This window comes from Teleopsis dalmanni, chromosome 1 (assembly GCF_002237135.1).
Source record: "Teleopsis dalmanni isolate 2A chromosome 1, ASM223713v2, whole genome shotgun sequence".
In the NCBI taxonomy this organism is placed as follows: Eukaryota; Metazoa; Arthropoda; class Insecta; order Diptera; family Diopsidae; genus Teleopsis; species Teleopsis dalmanni.
Window position 1 is genome coordinate 197370575 of NC_051846.1, and position 21394 is coordinate 197391968.

General features: G+C 30.9%; 1 protein-coding gene across 1 annotated transcript; it reads right to left on the reverse strand.

The window, feature by feature from the left end:
• Positions 1–266: 266 nt before the first annotated feature.
• Positions 267–8790, reverse strand: LOC119667027 (transcription factor Sp9). Its single transcript, XM_038076306.1, has 3 exons — positions 8743–8790; positions 2306–2643; positions 267–2232 (listed from the first exon to the last, which is right to left on the reverse strand). The coding sequence occupies exons 1-3, from the start codon at positions 8788–8790 to the stop codon at positions 870–872; spliced, it is 1749 nt and encodes a 582-aa protein (XP_037932234.1). The 3' UTR covers positions 267–869.
• Between the last annotated feature and the right edge of the window lie 12604 nt (positions 8791–21394).

Sequence of the window (21394 nt, forward strand, 5' to 3'; positions counted from 1 at the left end):
CTCCTAATTATCCCAAAACATTAAATATTATTTTAATTTAATTTGGTATTAAAACTATTTAAGCTGCAGTTGTTTACTCGTTTTTCTTAACTAACAATTATTTATATAATCAAGATTTTTAATTTAAGCTAAAAATCAACAAAATATATTTTAAGTCTAACTACCAAATATATTACTTTTTACAAAAAAAGCTATAAAGTATTAAAAAGAAGAGAATCAAGTTTTAATTGAATTTTAACAAAATACAAGTTTTCTTAGCTCAAAATTGTTTTAAATAACTTTAAATAATTCGACTAGAAAATATCAACACTATTTTCATCTTAATTAAAATTACATTAAATTTATGTAGCGATAAGATATTTTTATTGATCATTTTAGGGAGACGTGTAGATAATCATAAGCGAGGGGCTCAGCTAGATTTCTAAGCAAATTTGGTTTTCTTAAACTAGAAAAACTAATCAAATTGTTCATGTAAATTTTTAATTAAACTATTTACATTATTTTAAATATTCCTTTTTAATTATAATTAAAATTTTTGCCATTTTTACATGAAATTTAAGTGAACTTTTCCGAAAATCGTAGCTCGTATTTACAATATTTTTTAGTAAAGCAGCTTTAATATTTAAACACATATAAAAATTTTATTATTAAAGTTGAACTAGTTATTTTACAGAATCTTAATTATAAATAAAAATTCAATAATACCTTATGGATAATATTTTTAAAATTACAAATAAAAACAATAACCAATAAATTATGTAGTTTACATTAAGTGTTGACCATTTCCCAACACTTGTTGCAGCTCTGTTGCTTTGTTTAATGGAACCCTGCTCTGTTTAGTTAGTAAACAGAAAGGGTCCAAGTGAACCTCAAACCATCGGAGGTTTAATATCTACTAAAGTGCTGTGATGATCCAAACCAGGACTGGGTGCTGAACTGCCTACCAAATGATGGTGATGATGATGATGTAAATGTGCATGTGGATGTGATTGTTGTTGGTGCTGTTGATGTTGCTGCTGTGCCTGATGTTGCTGTTGATGATGCTGTTGTTGCTGATGTAGCATTACTGGAGAACCACTTGACATGTGATGTGGCGATGACATATGCAACCCACTATTTAACACACCACCAGTTGGTGTAGTAGATTGTCCACCTGATTGATGAGAAGTCGGTGTACCTGGATGACTTCCACCATTATTTGCTTGCCCAACACTACTACCAATACCATTAGACTCATTTGATTGGTTTGCAGTTTCTTCTGAATCACTGCATGATTCAGAGGAACCTTTCTTAATGCCAGTACTGCCATTTGTGCCATTATGAGTTTTCACATGTTTAGCTAAATGATCACTACGCATAAAGCGCTTATTGCAAATGGGACATGCGAAACGCTTTTCACCTGTGTGTGTGCGTAAATGGCGTTGTAGCTCATCTGAGCGTGTGAAACGCTTACCGCAAAATAGCCAATTGCACACAAATGGACGTTCTCCCGTATGCCATCGTAAATGTGCCTTTAAATGTGACGTTTTACCATACACTTTACCGCAACCAGGTATGTGACACGAGTGTATATTCTTTTTGCGCAAGTGCACACCAGCGGGTCCTAAACGCTCTGCTTCTTGACAGTTTGGACAATCGCAAGTGGCGCGACCAGCATAACGACGTTGTGAACGTGGTGATGGCGTTGTTCCACTGCCACCTTGTGGCGAGGTGGCTGAAGAGACTGCTGAAGGAGAACTATGTGGTAGTGAAAAACCACCTACTCCTTGACCTGGCAACATGCTTTTGTAAGTATCTTGCAGTAAGTGTTGACCAGAACCGAGTAAATGTGCAGTATTTGATAATGAGTGAGATAGTGCTGTGGAGTAATCAGAACCAGCTGTAGCATAGTTTGCCATAGTTGAATGCATGCCGGCACCACCCATATCGAGCCAACTACCAGCAGCACTATGCATATCCCACCAACCCGTATTTACACTAGCCGCTTCAGCGGCTTTATGTGCTGAAGCTGTCACTGCATTAAATGGCCAATCGTATGGGTGACGTGAGTAGACGGAACCAAATGTGGCACCCTCTACTTTTCCTAACAATCCTTGATGCATATGGTGGTTGTCAGCTACCATTCCGCCAGTTGCTGATCCTGTGTTTGGAAAATACAGATCACTGCCATAGCCTGTTGGGCTGCTAACTGCGGCACAGGACGATGATAACGGGCGACTGTAAGGATAAATGCTGAAATTATTTTCAATTATAACAATTGTCTCAAGAACAAAAATTTTAAAACGCAGTTGTTTAAGATACTTACCTTGCTGTAATATTAACCATTGTGTTGATAGTGCTAGAGGGTAAGCCACGTGATGAAGCTGAAGTCGAAGAACCACCAATACCCAAACCACTGCCTGAAGAGGCTGACGATGAAGCTGATGATATGGCGCATGGTGAATGTTGTCCTGTATTAGAGAGTGAACCAGCTGAACCACTATTTCCACCACCACCACTTGTTGGAGAAATGGGACTTTTCTTCCATGGGTGAAAACCTTTACCGACAGCAGCATCAGCCAACGGTGGCGGTGATTTGCTAGACAGTTTATTACATTGTGCCGCCAGCATAGCTAACGGAGTCCCACGCAAACTTGGATGATCCTAAAATGATAAAAAGAAACCGATTAAAAATTAATAAACTTCCCATGAAAATAAATTTATTTAAAATTTTTGATTGAAAAAAAACTTGTTTCATAATTAAAATTTCTACAACAAAACTAACTAAATACAAATTCGTGACGGTATTATTGAACAAAGCCATTTATCATTGTTACCAAATAAAATCGCCGTACTAATTTCGGCTTTTGTTTTCTTGAAATTTTAATTTACCTGCTAAAAAGAAAATAAAACCTCTTCTCTATGAAATGTTGAAGGCACTGATATGATTTATTTATTTTGTTGCTCTGCTGTGGAAGACATACAAACAAAACTATAATTGCCGAAGAACTGAATCGAAATCTAATAATATGTGCAAGAGGAAGTCATTAAAGTCAATCCGAATCGAAAAGAAATAAACTCAGTTTTAATTCCGACTTCAACACTCTCCCACATTTCCAGTGAGCATAACGGAAGATCATAAATCCTGACACTTGTTTCATTTACAAATCGAAAAATAAAAATGTGTGCCGCACAGACTCACCGCTGAGCTCTTGTATGCTGCGCCTCTGCGCCTTGAAGATTAGCTACACAATTTGTTGCTATCTGCAACTGAGTCTGTGTTTCTGAGGGCAATCTGTGGCAACATTCAACAGAAATTCAATATAGTGTTACCTTGCATTAAGTTTTCGTTTTTGATGAATGTTTCGAAATTAAATTTAGTAAAATTTGTCTACGGTAAGGTTGGGTCAAATCGGAACAAACAAGACGCCGGCATTAAATAGATTGGATACACTTTTGTGTTCAAAAAAATAGACAATATAGATTTTTTTGTAATCTTTTTTTGCTTCCTTTTTAAGATGCCAATATCCTCGTCAAACATATTTCGCAACAATATCACTTTAGCATATGGTGTTGAGTTATTTTTTTACTTTAATTTCATTGTTTTGAAGTCTTTGTTTGGTTATATAGCGCCAGATTTGCGATTGATTATAATAATTTTAGTTGAGAAAATAATAAAAATAAATATTTCGAAGAAGTTCGAACACATTAAATAAAATAAATATTTAAATTTTTTTGCAACCATATATAAAACAAAATTTACTGAGTATCAACTATACTGTAAATTATGAATATATTCCAGTAAATTAATTGTACTGCTTAATTGAATTTATATCAATAACAAAGTGGACTCTATAACTTTACTATAATAGACAGTCTAGGTGTGTACATAACAATAAACCATAGTCATAGCGTAAGATAACAGCACCAAAAATACAAAAAAGAACGCGCTAAAGGATAATTTCACAAAAAAACCATTCAAGAATACTTGTATAAACATTTTCAATGATAAAAGTTCTCCAAGATATTTATAACACTATTACTTTGATTCAGTATACGCCAAAAACTGTATAAATTCTTGATCAATACTAAGTCTGTCTGCATATCTGTAAAGCATCTAAACGGTATCTATGGGAATTTCGAATGTGATGCATAGAGCCTCTTTATAAACGTCTAATAGGGTGTATAATGTTATAACAGCATTTTGTATAACTAACATGCATCATCTAAATCAGTGTTTAATCAAAATTGCGTTTTTAAAATATAAAGCTATTGTCCTTTTTTTTGTTTTTGCTTTTTATATAGCACGGTGAAGGGAGTACAAAGCAGATATGTTATTTCTATAGACTTTATACTACCCACGGAGTGCGTAGAGTCACGAGATAGGATCTCTCTTAGTCATTTAAGACTCTCATCGGTGTGACCTGATTCCAAGCATTTCATTCGTCTTCGAATGACATATATTTTATTAATTAAAATGATTTATAAAATGGATTTTTTTATAAGAAACTATTTATTCAAACTTAACAACTGTGAAAAATGGAGAATCTCAGAATTACTTAGTAAAAATTGTTAATATCTTAAAAAAGCCTGACACTTACAGTCCAAACAAATTATATAAGGACTATAAACTAATTAAAAAAATTGAATATTTTCAGAGACCGCTGATGATAAGTACTTGGTAATATTCAGCGATCAGCCAAAGCCAAATTTCAATAAATTAACTAAAACTTTAATTGTTGTATTTTCATTTCTATTCAAACCCTGGCTTTTAAATAGGCTCTTTTCGGCATAAAACGCTTCACTTTCGACAAAAAAAATTTAATGTTATAAAAAATTATGGGTCATTATAGAATAGAATTATTACATCATTGGTTTATAATAATAAGTATAATAATATATAATTAAAAATAGAATTAATAAATTTAATATTTAATAAAGATTTTTCTAATCTTAACAAATTTATTTACACAAATTGGCATATTGTTAAGGCATTAAAAATAAATTGCAAACATTTTTTTTAATACCTTATAATTATTTCATACTACATTAAGGGACTTTTTAGCTTGTATATAACTGTTTAATATACACATAATTAATAAACTGTCCTTAAAGAAAATTGTTTCAAATTCCTGCCTCTTGTACCTAATTTGCACTCTTCAAACTCGCAGATACATGCTTAAATGTCTTTTTAATTTTTAGGATTCATGTTTTGTAGCTTGTACTGAAATAATTTATAAATGAAATTAATTTTAATTGTTTATTATTTTACACATTTTTATTGAATTCTGAGCCAAATTACAAGCAATTGTTTTTTATATTCGATCGCTTTAATTTGCAGTTGTATTTCTGTAAGCTTTCAACACTTAATTTGAGAAATGAAAACAAGCGAAAAATGAAACAAGTCGAACAATGAAACTCACATAAAATTACAATACAGTAAAAGTTGTTTAACAACAGACAAAGTTAAAAATTTATAATTTATGCTAAAAACTCGAACAATTCAAGTCGACCCAAACCAACTGAAAGGCATTCGAAGTCAATTAATATATAATGACTTTCGGTGTAATATCAATAACGCCTGCAACATGAAATGAAAACAATTTCAATTTAATAAAGTGTCGAACACACATCAATTTAAGTTACCCACTTTTAAGCAAATACATATTAGAATGTTTAAATATGCATAGAAGAAATGAACTCATTGCTGAGTTATTCTAAGCAAAACCCAGACTAAATTAGATCATAAAACTCTTTATAACCTCGAAACTGAAAGCCTACACTGCGTATGATTAACATCTAAGTCTGGCTGTAAAATAAAACTAACTACTGCGCACGCTTAAATATGTAACGGTACCAGCACTTAAATATCTATATACATAAATATGGCTTATCTCATCATATATAGATATGTATGACAGAGTGAATAAAAGAAGTGGTACATTTAATTAAGCCAAACAAACCAAAAGAAAACCATAAAAACTACATAAAACTAAATTAAATTGTTCAAGTGCAACAATAATAACAACAATAACAACAATAACATAATTTCACATTGAAAAGAAAGTAACTGATCTACTGCCTGAATCTACAGAAGAAGTTGTAAAATAATTTACTCTGATTATGTAGCAATTGTGTTAATTCGTCTAAAGCGCACACACAGTAGCCATGCGCAACTGCATGCATCGCAATCTTCTACAGCAACGGCTCCATACCTCTTGTTCCTAGAGGCATGGGTGCAGATATAAGAAACAGGCACAGGAATTCCGCGCTACACGTGAATAAATAAAAAAACAAGTCAAGGTAGGAGTTATACTTCTTGATTCCTACTTGAACAGCTACCGCTCAACGGTAACCAGTTTAATTTCGTTTACAGCCAAAAGAATGTACTTATATATGGATATACATTTGAACGAGTATTCTTGTCTATAGGTAAATAAATAAAATTAAATTTAAAACAACTTAAAAATAATTTCGCCAATGTGGTAGAGAAAGCAATCGACTTCCCGACACTCTGTAATTCTCTTACATGCCAACTCACAACCTACAATGGTAGCATTTTAATCTTGCTAATTTATTGGTATCGGGTTAATTTGGTTAAACTTAACCAACAATCTAACTATCAACGACCGCCAGCTACCAACAAGCAATAGATACATAAAGGGAAATAAGTATAAAAAGCACAAAATTCGCGTATAAAATCTTGCAAGAAACGGAAAATTTGCGGAAGCTGCTATTTACAGATAATTACAACAAGCAAATTGAACATAAATTCTATATATGCAGTTTTAATGCAGTTGAGGTACTTGGAACCAATGGTGCTGCTGCTGCTGCTGTGCCAATTGTAACATAAAAGCAGACGTGTTCTTGTTAATGCAGATATTTCCGCATTTTTATTATTGAAAGTACAATTTTAAATTAAAACCATCAATTAGTTCAATGCATAAACCGAATTAAATTAGTTTTTCTAATAGTATATAGAAAGTAGTTTAAAGTATATATAATTCATACCATGTTTAAATGAGATATACATATTGTATTTCTTGTAAATCAAAAATATTCATGTTCAGCAAAATAGCTATATTTCTTCACTTTCAAAGAGCATAAAATATCCTTTCACTTAGAAGCTAATGTATTTTGTTTGAAATATAAGATAATTCTGTATGCTAGTTTTTACTCGGTTATATAAAGAATTGATCATTTCTTCTTCCACGATAAATACCATAGATAAGTTTTTAATAACTTTTTCATGATCTTTGGTTTAAACAGGTAATTAAATTTTAAAATTGGGCTATTCTCACAACAAGAAGAAAACGTTTCATATATATCACATTTTTTTTTTTTTAATAATATTTATTACACCAAATATGAACTATTAGTAAACATCACTGTATGTTAAAATCTTCATACTTAAATTAAATATATATATTTATAAATATAAGTAAATAAATATATACATATTGAACAATGCATATTGCTTTAAATAAATAAAGCAATAAAATGCAATAAAATTGTCATAAAATGTTGTGCAATCTTAAAGATTATATCATATATACGTAATATATATTATAAAAATTATATGTAATTATATATTTTATATCAATAATGTTTTGAAATTTTTAAACTGTAGTTTAGTGTTATAGTTAAGTCATTATGGATTGCCAAATCTAGATTTACTCTCCATCTATTATTTTTTACACAAATTTTGTAGCCCAATCGAACATGTGACTGATACTCAATCAGATATATACAATCAGATATTTTATATATTACTTTATTCATTTTTAACTTCGTTTATTGTAATATTTTAATTTAGATTTAAACTTTTAATTTGCAAATGAACATAATATATCAAATATTTAAAATACCACATACATTTTCAATTGTCAAATAATATAAAAGCGCTGTTAATTTTATTAAGATTTTATTAATCTAACAAAATATCTGGAATGTTATTAAAATAATCTCAAGTGTTTATATATTGATTAATCAATTGATAATGAAAACTATATTAAAAGTAAATCACGAATGAAAAAATTGCTCTTGACTTGCTAATAAAAAACCTCATCTGATCCACGAGCTTTATCGCTACATTGATTGAATTCAGCAAATCAACATCCAGCGCCTTTGGCTGGGTCATGTTGTGAGAATGGATCACGATGCTCAAGCGAATATGGTATTTAATTGAAAAATACGTAGAAGTAAATCATATCTCTGGAATGGAGTGATTAAGTTAAGGGAGTACTGAACGCAGTTGATGTAGAAGAGTGAAGAAGACGGACACACAGCAGTGTTGCTTAAAAAAAAAATGCTGCAGGCCGATACAGGTTGTTATGGTCATATAACTACGTAAATATCAGGTCATACCTACGATTCTATGGTTTTGCTTAGTCATTTTGGTCCTTTGTTAAAAATAATCAGAGATATATAATACTTTAAAAATTCACACATTTCAAAAAAATTAATATATATAAAAAATTGTGTTGTTTTAACTTTGAACTTATTTACAATTAAGTTTAATTCCGTTTAATATACAATCTTTGATAATTATTAATTTGCTTTAAATATTTAGTATTGAATATCAAATTTTATCGCAAAAATTGAGGAATTTTAAAAATGATCCTTATCCAGTAGCAATCAAATAACTGTAAAATTCTTCACCAATATAAACATTTTTCATCAGGTGTAGAAAATCATGTTCTATGGCAAAGTTAATTGTTATTAGAGGTAAGCAGCCGCTTTTGTAAACGTGCTTGAACTTACCTTAACACCGCAATTTTCGCAATGTTCTAGTTTCTTCGGCCTCTGCATGTTGTAGTTGGCATACGAATGCATTGAATACGAACCCCACTACGAACCACTACTGTGCCTACAATTGAAACGATTTGGCGCTTAATTCTTGATTTTAACTTGCACTTAATTGGAGTAATTACAATGTCGAGTTGCAATTAAATTGCTAAATTACGAGGTTTTGGCGCATAGATTTATGCACACATTTTTGCAACCGCACTGAAATGGAATATTCAATTTATAAACAGAAATTCCTCTACTTATCATAGTTGAAGTGTATAGTTGCGGTAACAACTACAACTGTTCTGCGGACGCAGGCATACAAGCCAACAGTGATATTATGCATTATGTATATTACAACAAGTAACTACAACTTGATTTGATTAATCGATCTTTCGGTAGAGATCAGAGCAGAGTACCAACAACGCCAATTTTTAATGTAGGCGAGTTTTTCTTCATTAAAAACTTACAACTGCGTAGATATGTATCTATGTATATGTGTATGTGCGATGATTGGACAGTGCTGTGTTGCATATAATGCTGTGGTTAATGGCTTTTCAAACGGTAACAAGTGTGGATGGCTCACCTTTACTTCGGTGGCGCCACTCTGACGTCGCTAAACTGTCTACGCACTAATTTCTTTTATGAATAATGAATAATGAATTGTTTTCCAATTTGTGTCGGTTTTCATTTTATTTTATTTTCATTCTTTTGACTTCAAACACAAATTTATTTTATTCTATATACAAAAGAACTACAAATTACAAATACACGTGTAAAGAGAAACGAAGAATGGCCAATGTGTGTATTTCAATAAATTTTATCGTGTGATAAATCTCACATGAACAATGTAGTTGACCAACAAAATTTCCCTCGGCTAAAAAAAAAAGAATACATACAGAAACATTTTAAATGCGTGTGTATATCTATGTTTATATTAGTACGTACGCAGTGAAACTAAATGAACGCACTTAGTAGGCAGTTCAAGATCAAAGGCGCTTATCTCAAATGCATTGTGTGTTTTCAGATTTGAGTTAACAGTGTCATGGCACATTGAATTTAGATTTTTCACTTTTTATTACTCATTAAAATATTCCTTGCAACCAACCTCTTCCCACTATTCCTTCACACAGAGTAGCTGTCACATTGACATGGTACTTTTTCCCTTTTGTTTTTATTGTCTACTTTGCTTTACTTTTTATTGTGGCATTGTTGCTTAATTTTTTCTGTTTGTTTGCTCCTGTGCTTATTTGTTCATACGTTCATTTGTTTGTGTGACTGTGTGTTTGTGCGCTGGTGTGTTGGTGTGCTCTAAATCATTAGCAATGGCACCTGCTGTGAAAATTATGACACCGCCTATTGATGTACAACTTGTTGCCGCTATCTCCCAAAGGTGCTGAACATGCGGCGCTGCCACTGATATTATAATACGAGCTTGGCAGTGGTAACATGTATGCAGTGCTTATATGCGCATGCATACAAATCACATACGAGTTTGCTTGACTAGCATAGTTGCAGTTGCAATTGTGGACCACCTTGCACTCCCGTCCCGCCTGACATTGCGAAGAATTGTTAAAATTTGCACTTGTTGCATTTTGGTTTCAAAGCGAGCGAAACGAATTTGCTTTGTTATGCTGATGTTTTTGAAAATCAGAGGATATCTACATAATTTAAGTGCTTTCGTCTGATAAGTTAAAAATTGTATACGAAAATATCAAAACATTTCAGCGAGGTTATTATGAAGACATCCAAAGAGAACTGTTGAAATATGCTAATATAATAGTTTGTTTATCGCTTGGATATCTCATTTTTTGATATGTGATATGTTATATTAAGGAAAATTTTATTTACAAAAGGTTATAAAGACAATTCAAAGGCTCTGTACGGCTGTCATAAGACGTATATACTATTGCACTGCATCACAATATGGTGGACGACCTTAGACACATGTTTATACTGTATGATATTTAATAGAGTGCAGCTTATGGCTGAACTCTGTATTAATAGTACATTGAGTATCACAACATCCATTGCATTGGGCCTAATGCTTGACAGCATCTTCAACTCCAAGTCTCAAAGCTACTTCACAGTGGAAGGCTACTGACTATGGCCACAGTGTTACTCCAAAAAATATTGACTACATCCTTCCTATTCCCATTTATTGTTGAGTTTACTTCCTGAGGTCCTGGCTATAGGGTTATCTCTCATTAGGATAAGGTCTAACTATTTTCATTGAGGGCTCAAAAATATGTAGTGATATAGACAGTAGAATTTTCTCAAAAGAACTGACTTATCACTTGTTCCTGATCTTTGCAGTGTTATTCAGACGGAATTAATACACACTATCACATAGTCAAGCTGCTTTAAAGTTTTCTAAAGGACGACTTAAAGTTTACGTCCAGGAGGATTTTTGACTGCTACACTAACTGGCTTTAACTGAGACGTAGACGGAGTTTAATATTCCTCTAACCTGTATTCTCGATCACAGGGATGTTTTCGACAACTGCAAGTCAAACAAGATATCCAGTCGAATTGCTTTAGGTCTGATTCGGAACACCTAAATATCATTTTGATAGCGGTAACATCATGAAAACACTTATTGAATTATTTATGTGCTAAACAATTTAATAAAAGATGGGATGGCTCAATGATATGTATTCACATATCTCTAAGTTGGCCGCGTTTTATTAAGAAAAGGCCTCTTTTTGAGATTATGATTGGTTTATTTGCGGGTTATAGTTATACCAGCTCCTTCACAGTATGCTTGTAGGAATTTGAAGCTGTAACAAATATCACACTTTCGTATAAAGTGTAATTATATATTTTATGAAGCCAAAGGTTTTTAATTAAAGAAAAATTCTCAAATTCTGTGAGTATCCTTTCTGTTTTTAATATGAAACCTTAATTAACTGCATTTATTTTTGAAATTAAAAGCATAGTAATCACCCTAAAATAACATTGTTTCATCATACTATGCTGCCATGTGCCATTAATGGTCAGTTAATCATGACATTCTACACTTAACGCTGTCATTAACTCAATACTCTTAACCCTCTTAAAGCATTGTTAAATAAGAATAAATACATGGTTTTGTAGAGAAAATTTGAGGGAAATTCTGATTATTTAAAAGTCGTTTCCCATTAAGAAAAGTATAAAATTTGTTAGGTAATTTTCATTTAATATCTTGAAAAATTAGTAAATAATGTTTAAATTTCTTTAACATATGTAAAGACCATTTGCAGTACATAAACAATTTTGTTTCTAATTAACTTTATTATAAAATTGGTTTAATATATTACTTATTTTTATAATATAAAATAATTTTTTTATTAATTTAGATAATTTCTTGTATGAAAAGAAAAGCAAACAACAAAATCGATGTAAAAGTTTAAATGTTAATATGTATTTAATCATACTTTAATATTAAAATATTATGAAAAAGGAAATTTAATATAAGAGTCCTTAATTTGGTAATTCAAAAATAACGCCAATGGAGTTGCAAATATTGGAATGGAGTTAATAATGTTGCTTTGACTTGGTTTCAGTTTTATTTCTTTATGTTTATGTTAAACTGAAGAAACTTCATTAACTTTTTGGTGTCCAAAACATAAATGAATGATTCTTTTGAAACTTAAAATAAAAAAAAATAATTTTGTTTTTTATTATGTAGCTTCCTCTTCATACGGCTTATTGTTAATGAGTTTTTGTATAAGTTGTGCACATTAAGGCATTTCGCGGCGTTCAGTCAGTTGAGTTCAGTTCAGTCTTCTTCAGCATTTCAGTTTATTTCTCTTAAATGCATTTTTCCAAGGAATACAAAAACGATGACTACATGCAAAAGTTAAAAGTCGCAAATAAAAGAAAAAAGCTCAGAGGAATTAAAGTGGCTGAGCTTATGCCACTCTTCAATATGTAGTAGGTATGGAATATCAACATAGCCATACGTTCATGTTATTGTACGGCTATTTTATCTACTTTTAGGACCAACCAGCCACACAATACCGCTTTAGCACAATTGATGATCTCTGCTACTTTTCCATGTCTTTTATTTATCTTTTTTGTTCCTTTATTTTTAATAATTTTTAATAAACTTTTACAAAGTGGCTTGAAAATGAATTTTTTAGCCAAACTAAATTAAGTTTGTTGAGACGTCGTTTCTTCAGTATGAATTTTACTGCACACACAACTCAACTATAGTTGAAAAGTTATATTATGGTAACTGGACTGCTACTGCAGAGAAAAATACAAATTTTATTTGAAATTTTTTTTTAATTTTATTTTACAATATTTCTTATATTTTTATTTTTTTCTTTGATATATTCCTTTTATTTTGTTTTAACAATCGTTTCCCACGCTTCTTTTAATTTTGTGTGCACCAAAATGTTGAGATGCTTAAATTTAAAGTTTGCACCCATTAGTTTACACTTTACATACTAATGGTGAGCATTGGTTGTCTGTAAAGGATTTGCACATGTCTATGGTCGGCTGACTGCACTCCATTCAGCGGTCTGTCTTAGCATTGTCTTTTGGTCTGGGTCTGGGTACAACTACGAGTATGCCAGGGTGCAACGCTTTGCGGTTTGGTTTGCTGTGGGCTTGGCTGGCATATTAAATGAACACAATAACCAATGAACTTTTTAATTGCCAATGAAATTGACTCGCTGCTGTTTTGGCTTACGGCTTGCATATAAATACGTTTAAATGTCGAAACGATAAATAAACGAAATAGTATTCGGAAGCACAGAACTCACATTTAGCTCTTTCACGTTTTTTACTACACATTTGGCGCCATTGTTAAAGGGTAGTAAAATATTCGTTCTAGGGTTCAACTAAATAAACGTGAGTGTAAAAGGTTAATGCTATTTAAAATAAAATAATGCAATTTACTAAATGAATACTTAAAATGATATCGCTATAATTACAAATTATTAGACAAAATTAATAGCAATTATAAATTAATAATGATATTTATACTATATAACACGAAACCACTTTTAATATACTTTTATTAAAAAAAATTCCCTTACTTGTCAACCAAGGCAGCTATGGTGGATACTAATTCTCCATACTAATACAAACTCAAAGATACTAAAACTTCAACATTAATTGTAAATTTGTCAACACTTTTCATTTAACACTTTCTTAAACTTTTATGTGTAAACGTTCCTGCACTTGGCTGTCCGAGTCTCGAAGGAGTAGCAGTAAATCTTACCAGAAGCAGCACAGTTGAGGGTGTTTTATTGCTATGCAAAATAGCATTAGCAGTCGTCGTATGGTTACAGGTTTGTTAGGCAGTCAAGTTAACATATAAAATTCAATAAAACAATAACAACAGTGTTGAAAAATAAAAACTTTCAAGTCAGCCAGCCACACAAATAACTGAAGGCATAAATATGGTCATAAGACCGCTGTAAATAATTGTAATTGAATACCAACAATTCGTGGTGTTGTTTTGTGGTTTGCCACGTTTTTCACTCTATTATTGTTGGTTTTGAAAAAAAAAATTAAAATTAAAAAAATCAAAAAATTATGGGCATACATGACTATAAAAATATAAAATATAAATAAAAGAAATAAGTACGTTGTAAACTTAAAATGGTGGTTAAAAGTAGGAGCAGCTCTTGCATACGACTATAAATAATCCAAAAAAAAAAACAAAACAATCCCAGCCCTGGTCTGTAGAGCGCCTTCGATGGCGTGGCTTGTACTGTCATAAACACATTTCATTAAAAGGGCACAAAAATACTTCATAGTTTATTTTATCTTGTTTAGACCAAAGTTTTGTTTTGTTTATTTTAATGCAGTGCAATTATTTTGAGTTTTAAGTAAAACTTTTTAAACTGCTGGAGAAATTTAATTTTTTAAAATGAATTGTGTTTTAGTTAATTAAGCATTTATGAATGAAGCTCATTAACAATAGTATTAGAAGTTGTTCTAGAAATTTTAGTTTCATATAACATAGTAAATAAGTAAACAGGAACATTATACGCGATAACAGAACATATTTATGGTTTCTAACGCTTTTATTTTAAAAAATCGTTATAAGTAAATCATTAATACTAAAAAATTTAATTAATGAAAAATCAATTTTCGGTCATATATGGCTTTTATTTCTTATAAGAATTGCTCTCATTTAAATTTCAATAAAAACAAACAGGAATAAACAGGTAAAAGGAGATATATTCCGAGTACCTCATTTTATAGTCCCACCTAATGTACAAAATGTCATATTTTAGTTACAAAATCATGAAAATAATACAAAAACAAATAAAAGGTAAGAAAGTCTCTGGAAATTAGATATACACAATTGCTAAACTATGTGAAAAGTAAATTTTCTAAATGATAACATTTCAAAATAATCATTAACATCACTTTAAAATTAACTGATTTTCAGTTGATTTGATTTTGATATCGAAATCGCCCAAAGAAAAATATTTTAAATGTAAATGAAATAAAAGAACTTATTCATTAAATTATCTGTTAAGAAACCTTGTTTTTTAGGAGATCAGAGCTGATATTACTGGTATTCACTTTTCAATTATCCTACTTGCAAGGATAAACCATGTAATTAAACCAAAATGTCTGACCATAGCTAAACACAAACGAGCAGATATCAGATCTCAAGATCGACTTGGTCCAACCTAATAAACCAGTCAAATGATTCAACTAAGATGTAACCTGAACGACACTGTGATATTGATGCTGACGGGTCACTGCGTACTAAGAAGACATGTTATGACTGGCTCTGTCCTATAATGACTATTGTCGGTATTGTAGCTCATCAAATGAGAATGAAACTATACTTTAACTCATGCGGCAGTAGCCATCATTGGACCTATGGAGTCTTTTTATAACGACCTGAGAGAGCTATCATCCTGCAAAAATTAGGTGCTTGCTCATATTTATACACATGTCAGGTTTATTTTCTTGTACTTTAATGGGGGAGTCGTGCCTCCTGTGCTGTTTGTACAAGACGTACAAGACCGCCACTTCAACCCAACCTAATACAGCTAAAGCCATACCATAACATATCTTATCCATATGATAGGTCTGTCTGAGCTCAAATAATTCTATCCTTGCCTCGACGACGATAAGACGTTTAATCGGACACAATGCGATTTTTTAGCCTTACACAAGGATAGAAGGATTCTCATACCCCAAGGTATAATAAAGACTAAAACTAACCTGACATCAAGACAATGGAGTTTTATACAACTCACAGCGATCTCATAACAATTGCACAGAACAGAGATCACTGTTTATTTAGAAAATGACAATATTTAGAGCACAATAGATGATATAGGTCACAGTGTACAATTGTCCCTATATCAATTCAATGATAGTAAAATTAATATTTATATATAAGTAAAAATGTCTTTAATAAAAATAAAAAAACAATAATAAAAATAAAACACAGCGACTGAACCATGAATAGGAAAGAGAACAGTGGCAACATCTGCACCACCTACCTACTACTTATACAATAACCTTAATCTTTATTATACAGTCATTGTTGTGTATTGTTTAAATTTTGTTTATATATGGTTTAGTTTATAAACCATTGTGTATCATTTATAAAAAGTTGTAAACAATAACTATAAAAGTAATTATATAAAATAAAGCGAAAAAATCAACTAAAAAGCTTTTTATTAAGATTCACAGAAGACTTTAATAACACAAATAATAATAATTTATAAAATAAAGTTAAAGTCGTGTCTCTTTCACGACATGGTAAACATACATAACGATATATGAATTAATATAAAATAATTAAAAATCTTATGTCTACTCTTAGTATTCGGTAATGATCTCATACCAACAACTATAACTATTACATGTGAAAAATATTTATTAAATTATGCAAAACTAATTAAAAGTTGAACAGTATATTTTATTATAATTTTACAATATACAAATATTTTTAACATATATTAACTATTGTAAAATTGCTATGAAGCTGTTCTATAATCTTAATAGCTGCTAGTTATAAATATATTGCAAAGCTTGTTTACAGTAATTTGCATATTAACTCATAATATTCACATAATATAATAAAAGATGGTACCACACACAAAATCAAAACACAAGCTTTCATCTGATTTAGTGTAAATAACGTCTGTAAAAGCGTTTAAATCGTATGTAAATTTAACCCGTAATAAATTGTGAAATTAACAAATATTTACACGAACCGATAGAATCTCTCCTCTCAAATACCCTGAGGCTGGCAAAGGCTGCATTACTAATTGTTTTACCTACCCGTCGTATTACGGGTAATTTAAAATATCAAGACTCTCGTACTACTAAGTCAATACCTTATAAAATAGTGGTTGTTTTCACGCTATAACATAATATAAACAATAACAATTACTTTTAGCATTAAAAAAATTTTAATAATAATAATTTTTGTGCACATTTAGTGAAACTAATAAGGTAAGATTATCTGAGCACAACATAACCCACATAATCCAGTCAGTTATTTAGATCTACTTTTTTTGCTGTTAACTGTTTCTTTTACCACTAAAAGTTAATTTCAAATAATTACTAATCAAAAAAATAATAATAATAATTCAATAACACAACTGTGTCTTTCTGACCTAGAAAACTTCCACTTACTACAAATTCTATTATTTATGTTAAAATCCAAAATAATGAGAAATTTAAAAGAAATTAAGATTTAATCAATTGCAATCAATGTATACTAGCAAGTACGCAGATAAAAAAGATACCAACTCTTGAATAATGAACCTGAATGCTCTTAATGTTAAAATTATTTACTGCGTAAAATACTTGAGATAAAGATTTTTCCTATTTAATTAGAAATAATTGTTTAACTACAGCAACTGTCACATTATGCGCAATAATAAAACTCATTTAAGGTCTTAACGCTTTCCTGTTATAAAATCGCTATAAATAATTCATGAAGTCTAAAAAATTGAAATTATTAAAAAGCATTTATGGATTTTGTTTCTTACGAGAATTACTATCATTTGACGGTTTTGTTTCTTCTATATACATGTAAGTGACTATAAAAATAGAGTTAAAGGTTTCTAATTACAATTGCATAATTACCATAATAAAATGAGATTATCTTAAGATCTTAACTTTACTTTTAAACCAAGCGTCAGGCATATCAAAACTATGAACTTATAAAGGAAATAATTGTTTGCTGCACAATATATTAAATCAACATCAGTAGCTTAATCAGGGGGAAGCGTAAGATTTAAGTATACCCTACTTAATTCTTAAAAGTGTTAAAACTCCTACATATTTTAAAGAAATTTAAGTATATTTTCATCTCTATGAAATATTAAAAGCATTTTTTTTCGAAATTTAATTTTAAAATTACCAACACTTTCTACATAGTGACAAAGAATGATAAAGAGGGTTTTGATCCATGTTCTGTAAACCGATAAAACTGAAGATATATATGATCTCACTCCTTTCGGACTATATTCTAAGAGAAACTAACCCATGATATTGGGAGATTTTGGGTTAGGCTCAGACCCCTTGCACTGCGAACAGCTTGATATATTGTGCAATATTCATACAGTTATTGCCGATATACGCCCTCAGTTGCTTGAAAATTTAACTTTCAATTTATGTTCATTAATTCAGATAGTATTTATTTTATATTTTAAATAAATAAATCTTTATTTTATAAATATTTTATATTTTTATATTTATTTTTAAACGCAAAAAGTATCGTACACTGATTACTCACAACAATAATTCACATATATTACTGACTCAACACCTTAAAGAAGAAGTCTTTTTCGAGAGCTACAGTTTCACTAGCTACATACCTAAGTATCCAAAATTACAGTTACTAGAATAAGGACTGTTTAAGTCCTTTCTATGTATGCCAATTTTTATAAATAGAAAGGCCATAACTCGATTTTGTTACAATACTATTCAAGAGGTATATAGTGAATTCTAAAGCAGAATATATATAATAAGTACTATGACAAATTCTTTTGTAAAATTTTTTCCAACATATGAGTATACGTAACTCCGAAGATATAATACTGATATGTGATTAAATTGAATAAAAGTTACTATAAATATTAAATTAAACAATTTCTGAGACGGAATAAATACTTCATTCCCCTTGGAAAATATTTTTTAAATCCTACATTTAAACTTCAATCTTGACAATATACATATTAACTACGCCGCTGTTCACTTGAGACTTTAAGTCTGATATGCACTTATGTATTCCCATGAAAATACTATTTCCGTTATTGAACTATTGTTATATTTATTACTGCAGTTTGTGAGTACTTTAAGAGTACCTAAGGAAACGCAACTGTAAGTATCTCACTATCTTTACATATAAGTGAAAGTCTATTAAACCTAAGTAAATTGAGAGAATAATCAATGAAAGTCACAAAATATGTTTTTTAAAAAGAAATGAAAAACAGGAGACCAACTGTCTACATAATTTTACTATCAAGTGAGCAAATGAGAAGAGATACGTGTTCTTAGACTATTTATATAATTATAAGATAATTAAATTATTCACATATTTAACACGTTACGATGGAGATGCATTATTATTGTACACAATGATCACATGTATCCATACACGGTGTGCACATGTTGGTATTAACTTAAATTATCTTAAATTTGCAATTAAGTACTACAGAGCGAGTAATTTTTATACTATTTAAAATCTCATAAATTTATTGTGTAAAACATTTAAAAAGTTGCATTTTAAATATAGACAAATGCAGCTGCAATTAGCAGACATTTTAAACTAACGTTTGCGTTCCCGGCTATTAACCACTCGTCAGTTTTAATTAAGCTACCAACTTTACCTTTTTATAATACACCTAACTTAAGTAACCCTATCTCAACTTCAATTGCCAGTACAAACACGATGTTCCACATGTCCGTCCGTGCAACATTCCGCGATGAAATGTGTTTCGTTGTGGTTATGCAAAAGTACGTAGACTTCGATGAGAAGTGCAATAACATGCAGCATAGACAATGTGAAATTGTTAAAGTTACTGAAACTGCCACTGCCATCAACACTGCCATAGCCATCGCCATCGCCACTGCCACTGCTACTACCATTTCCACTTCCACCACAAATGCTTCCACTTCTGCTACTGCAGTGCGGCGCATTCATGCACTTCAGACAGACACAAGTGCCAAGTACAACTAAACGTTACACAGATAAAATGCTTAAAACTTTTGCAATTAGAACACTTGGAGCAATTGTTCAACGGTGAATGCAATTTTAAATTAACAAAAAGTGTTTTTGCGTTTAGTTAAGTTCATTGAAACTTAAAACTTGAAACTTAAATGGAATAAGTGCAGCAATTTCCAAATCACTTTCAAAATTACACTCACACGAAATGTGTAAACATATCTGAGTATCCGAATATCTGAATTTCTATCGAAAAGATAAAAATACTGTAATGGAAGTTAAAAAATATATAAAATAAAATAAATAAATAGAGTTCCTAGGGCTTAGGGAAGCATATAAGAGCATAAGTAAGCTAATTGTGCTAATAGAAAGTATACAAGGGATGAGAAATTGTTTACTGATTGGTTGCAGTGGAAGGCCCACAAATAACATTCTATAGACATCAATTAGGTATTAAGTCGGTTTGTAACCACATTTCCGACAAGAACCCTTAAGATTGAAACATATAGGGTAAATCTATATGCTGTCGAATTTAGATAATTTAATAGATCGGATAAGCTGGCCAAAAAGTACATCCCTAAACACTATTTCGTCTGGACACCAAAATCGAGCATTCACATAGAAAATATTTAATGGTTTCTTTTTCCTACAGGTTTCCATAATTTTTGCAATGAATATCATAACGAGTGCGCAGTTTTTCTGCATAGGTTACTTTCTGCTTATATACACCAGTGACCAGAGGGAACTGCAGTATACCTTGCATTATTCACATGATCCCTCTTGATAAGTTCCCAACATCTACTTTTATGCACAGTAAAGTTTGCACAAGACTTAAACGTCTTCCAATTGTGATTAGAAAGCTAAAAAAGTAGAAGTAAGTACTTCTGTTAACGGTCATCTACTTTGTGATATTCTTCAATGTTCCCATATCCAGGAACCCAAAGAGTGACGTCAGGTAGCCAGGTCAATCTGTCACTTATCTCTCTACATTCTCTTGCTATATTTAATTTTATGATAAAAGATTCAAGGAATTTGACAGCCGCCTAGCTGTCAATAAAAATGCCAACACTACAGCCATCCTGTCAGTAGCAGACGTAGTATTCTGTCCGAAAGTGGCGTTCTAAAGGGTCCTATAACGCACGATGTCCTCTGAATTTTACTGCATTTTGGAATGTTATAGCTCTTATTCAGAACTGACCGCCAAATTTATTTAAACTGATTTAATAATAATTATTTAGTCTATTTAAATGAGGTTTAAATACTGGATGGAACAACGAGAAAATAAAGAAAATATATGAATAAGAAATTTCTTCGGTGGAATGATTAAGTTCACAGGACACTGATATACAGAACTATTTTTGCATCAAGCCCAAGCTTGGCAATAGTCCGTCAAGATCTCTTTGGTAAGTAAATAGACTACACAAACCCCGAAGAGATTATATACAGTGTATAAAAAGTTGTTTCACTTTAACT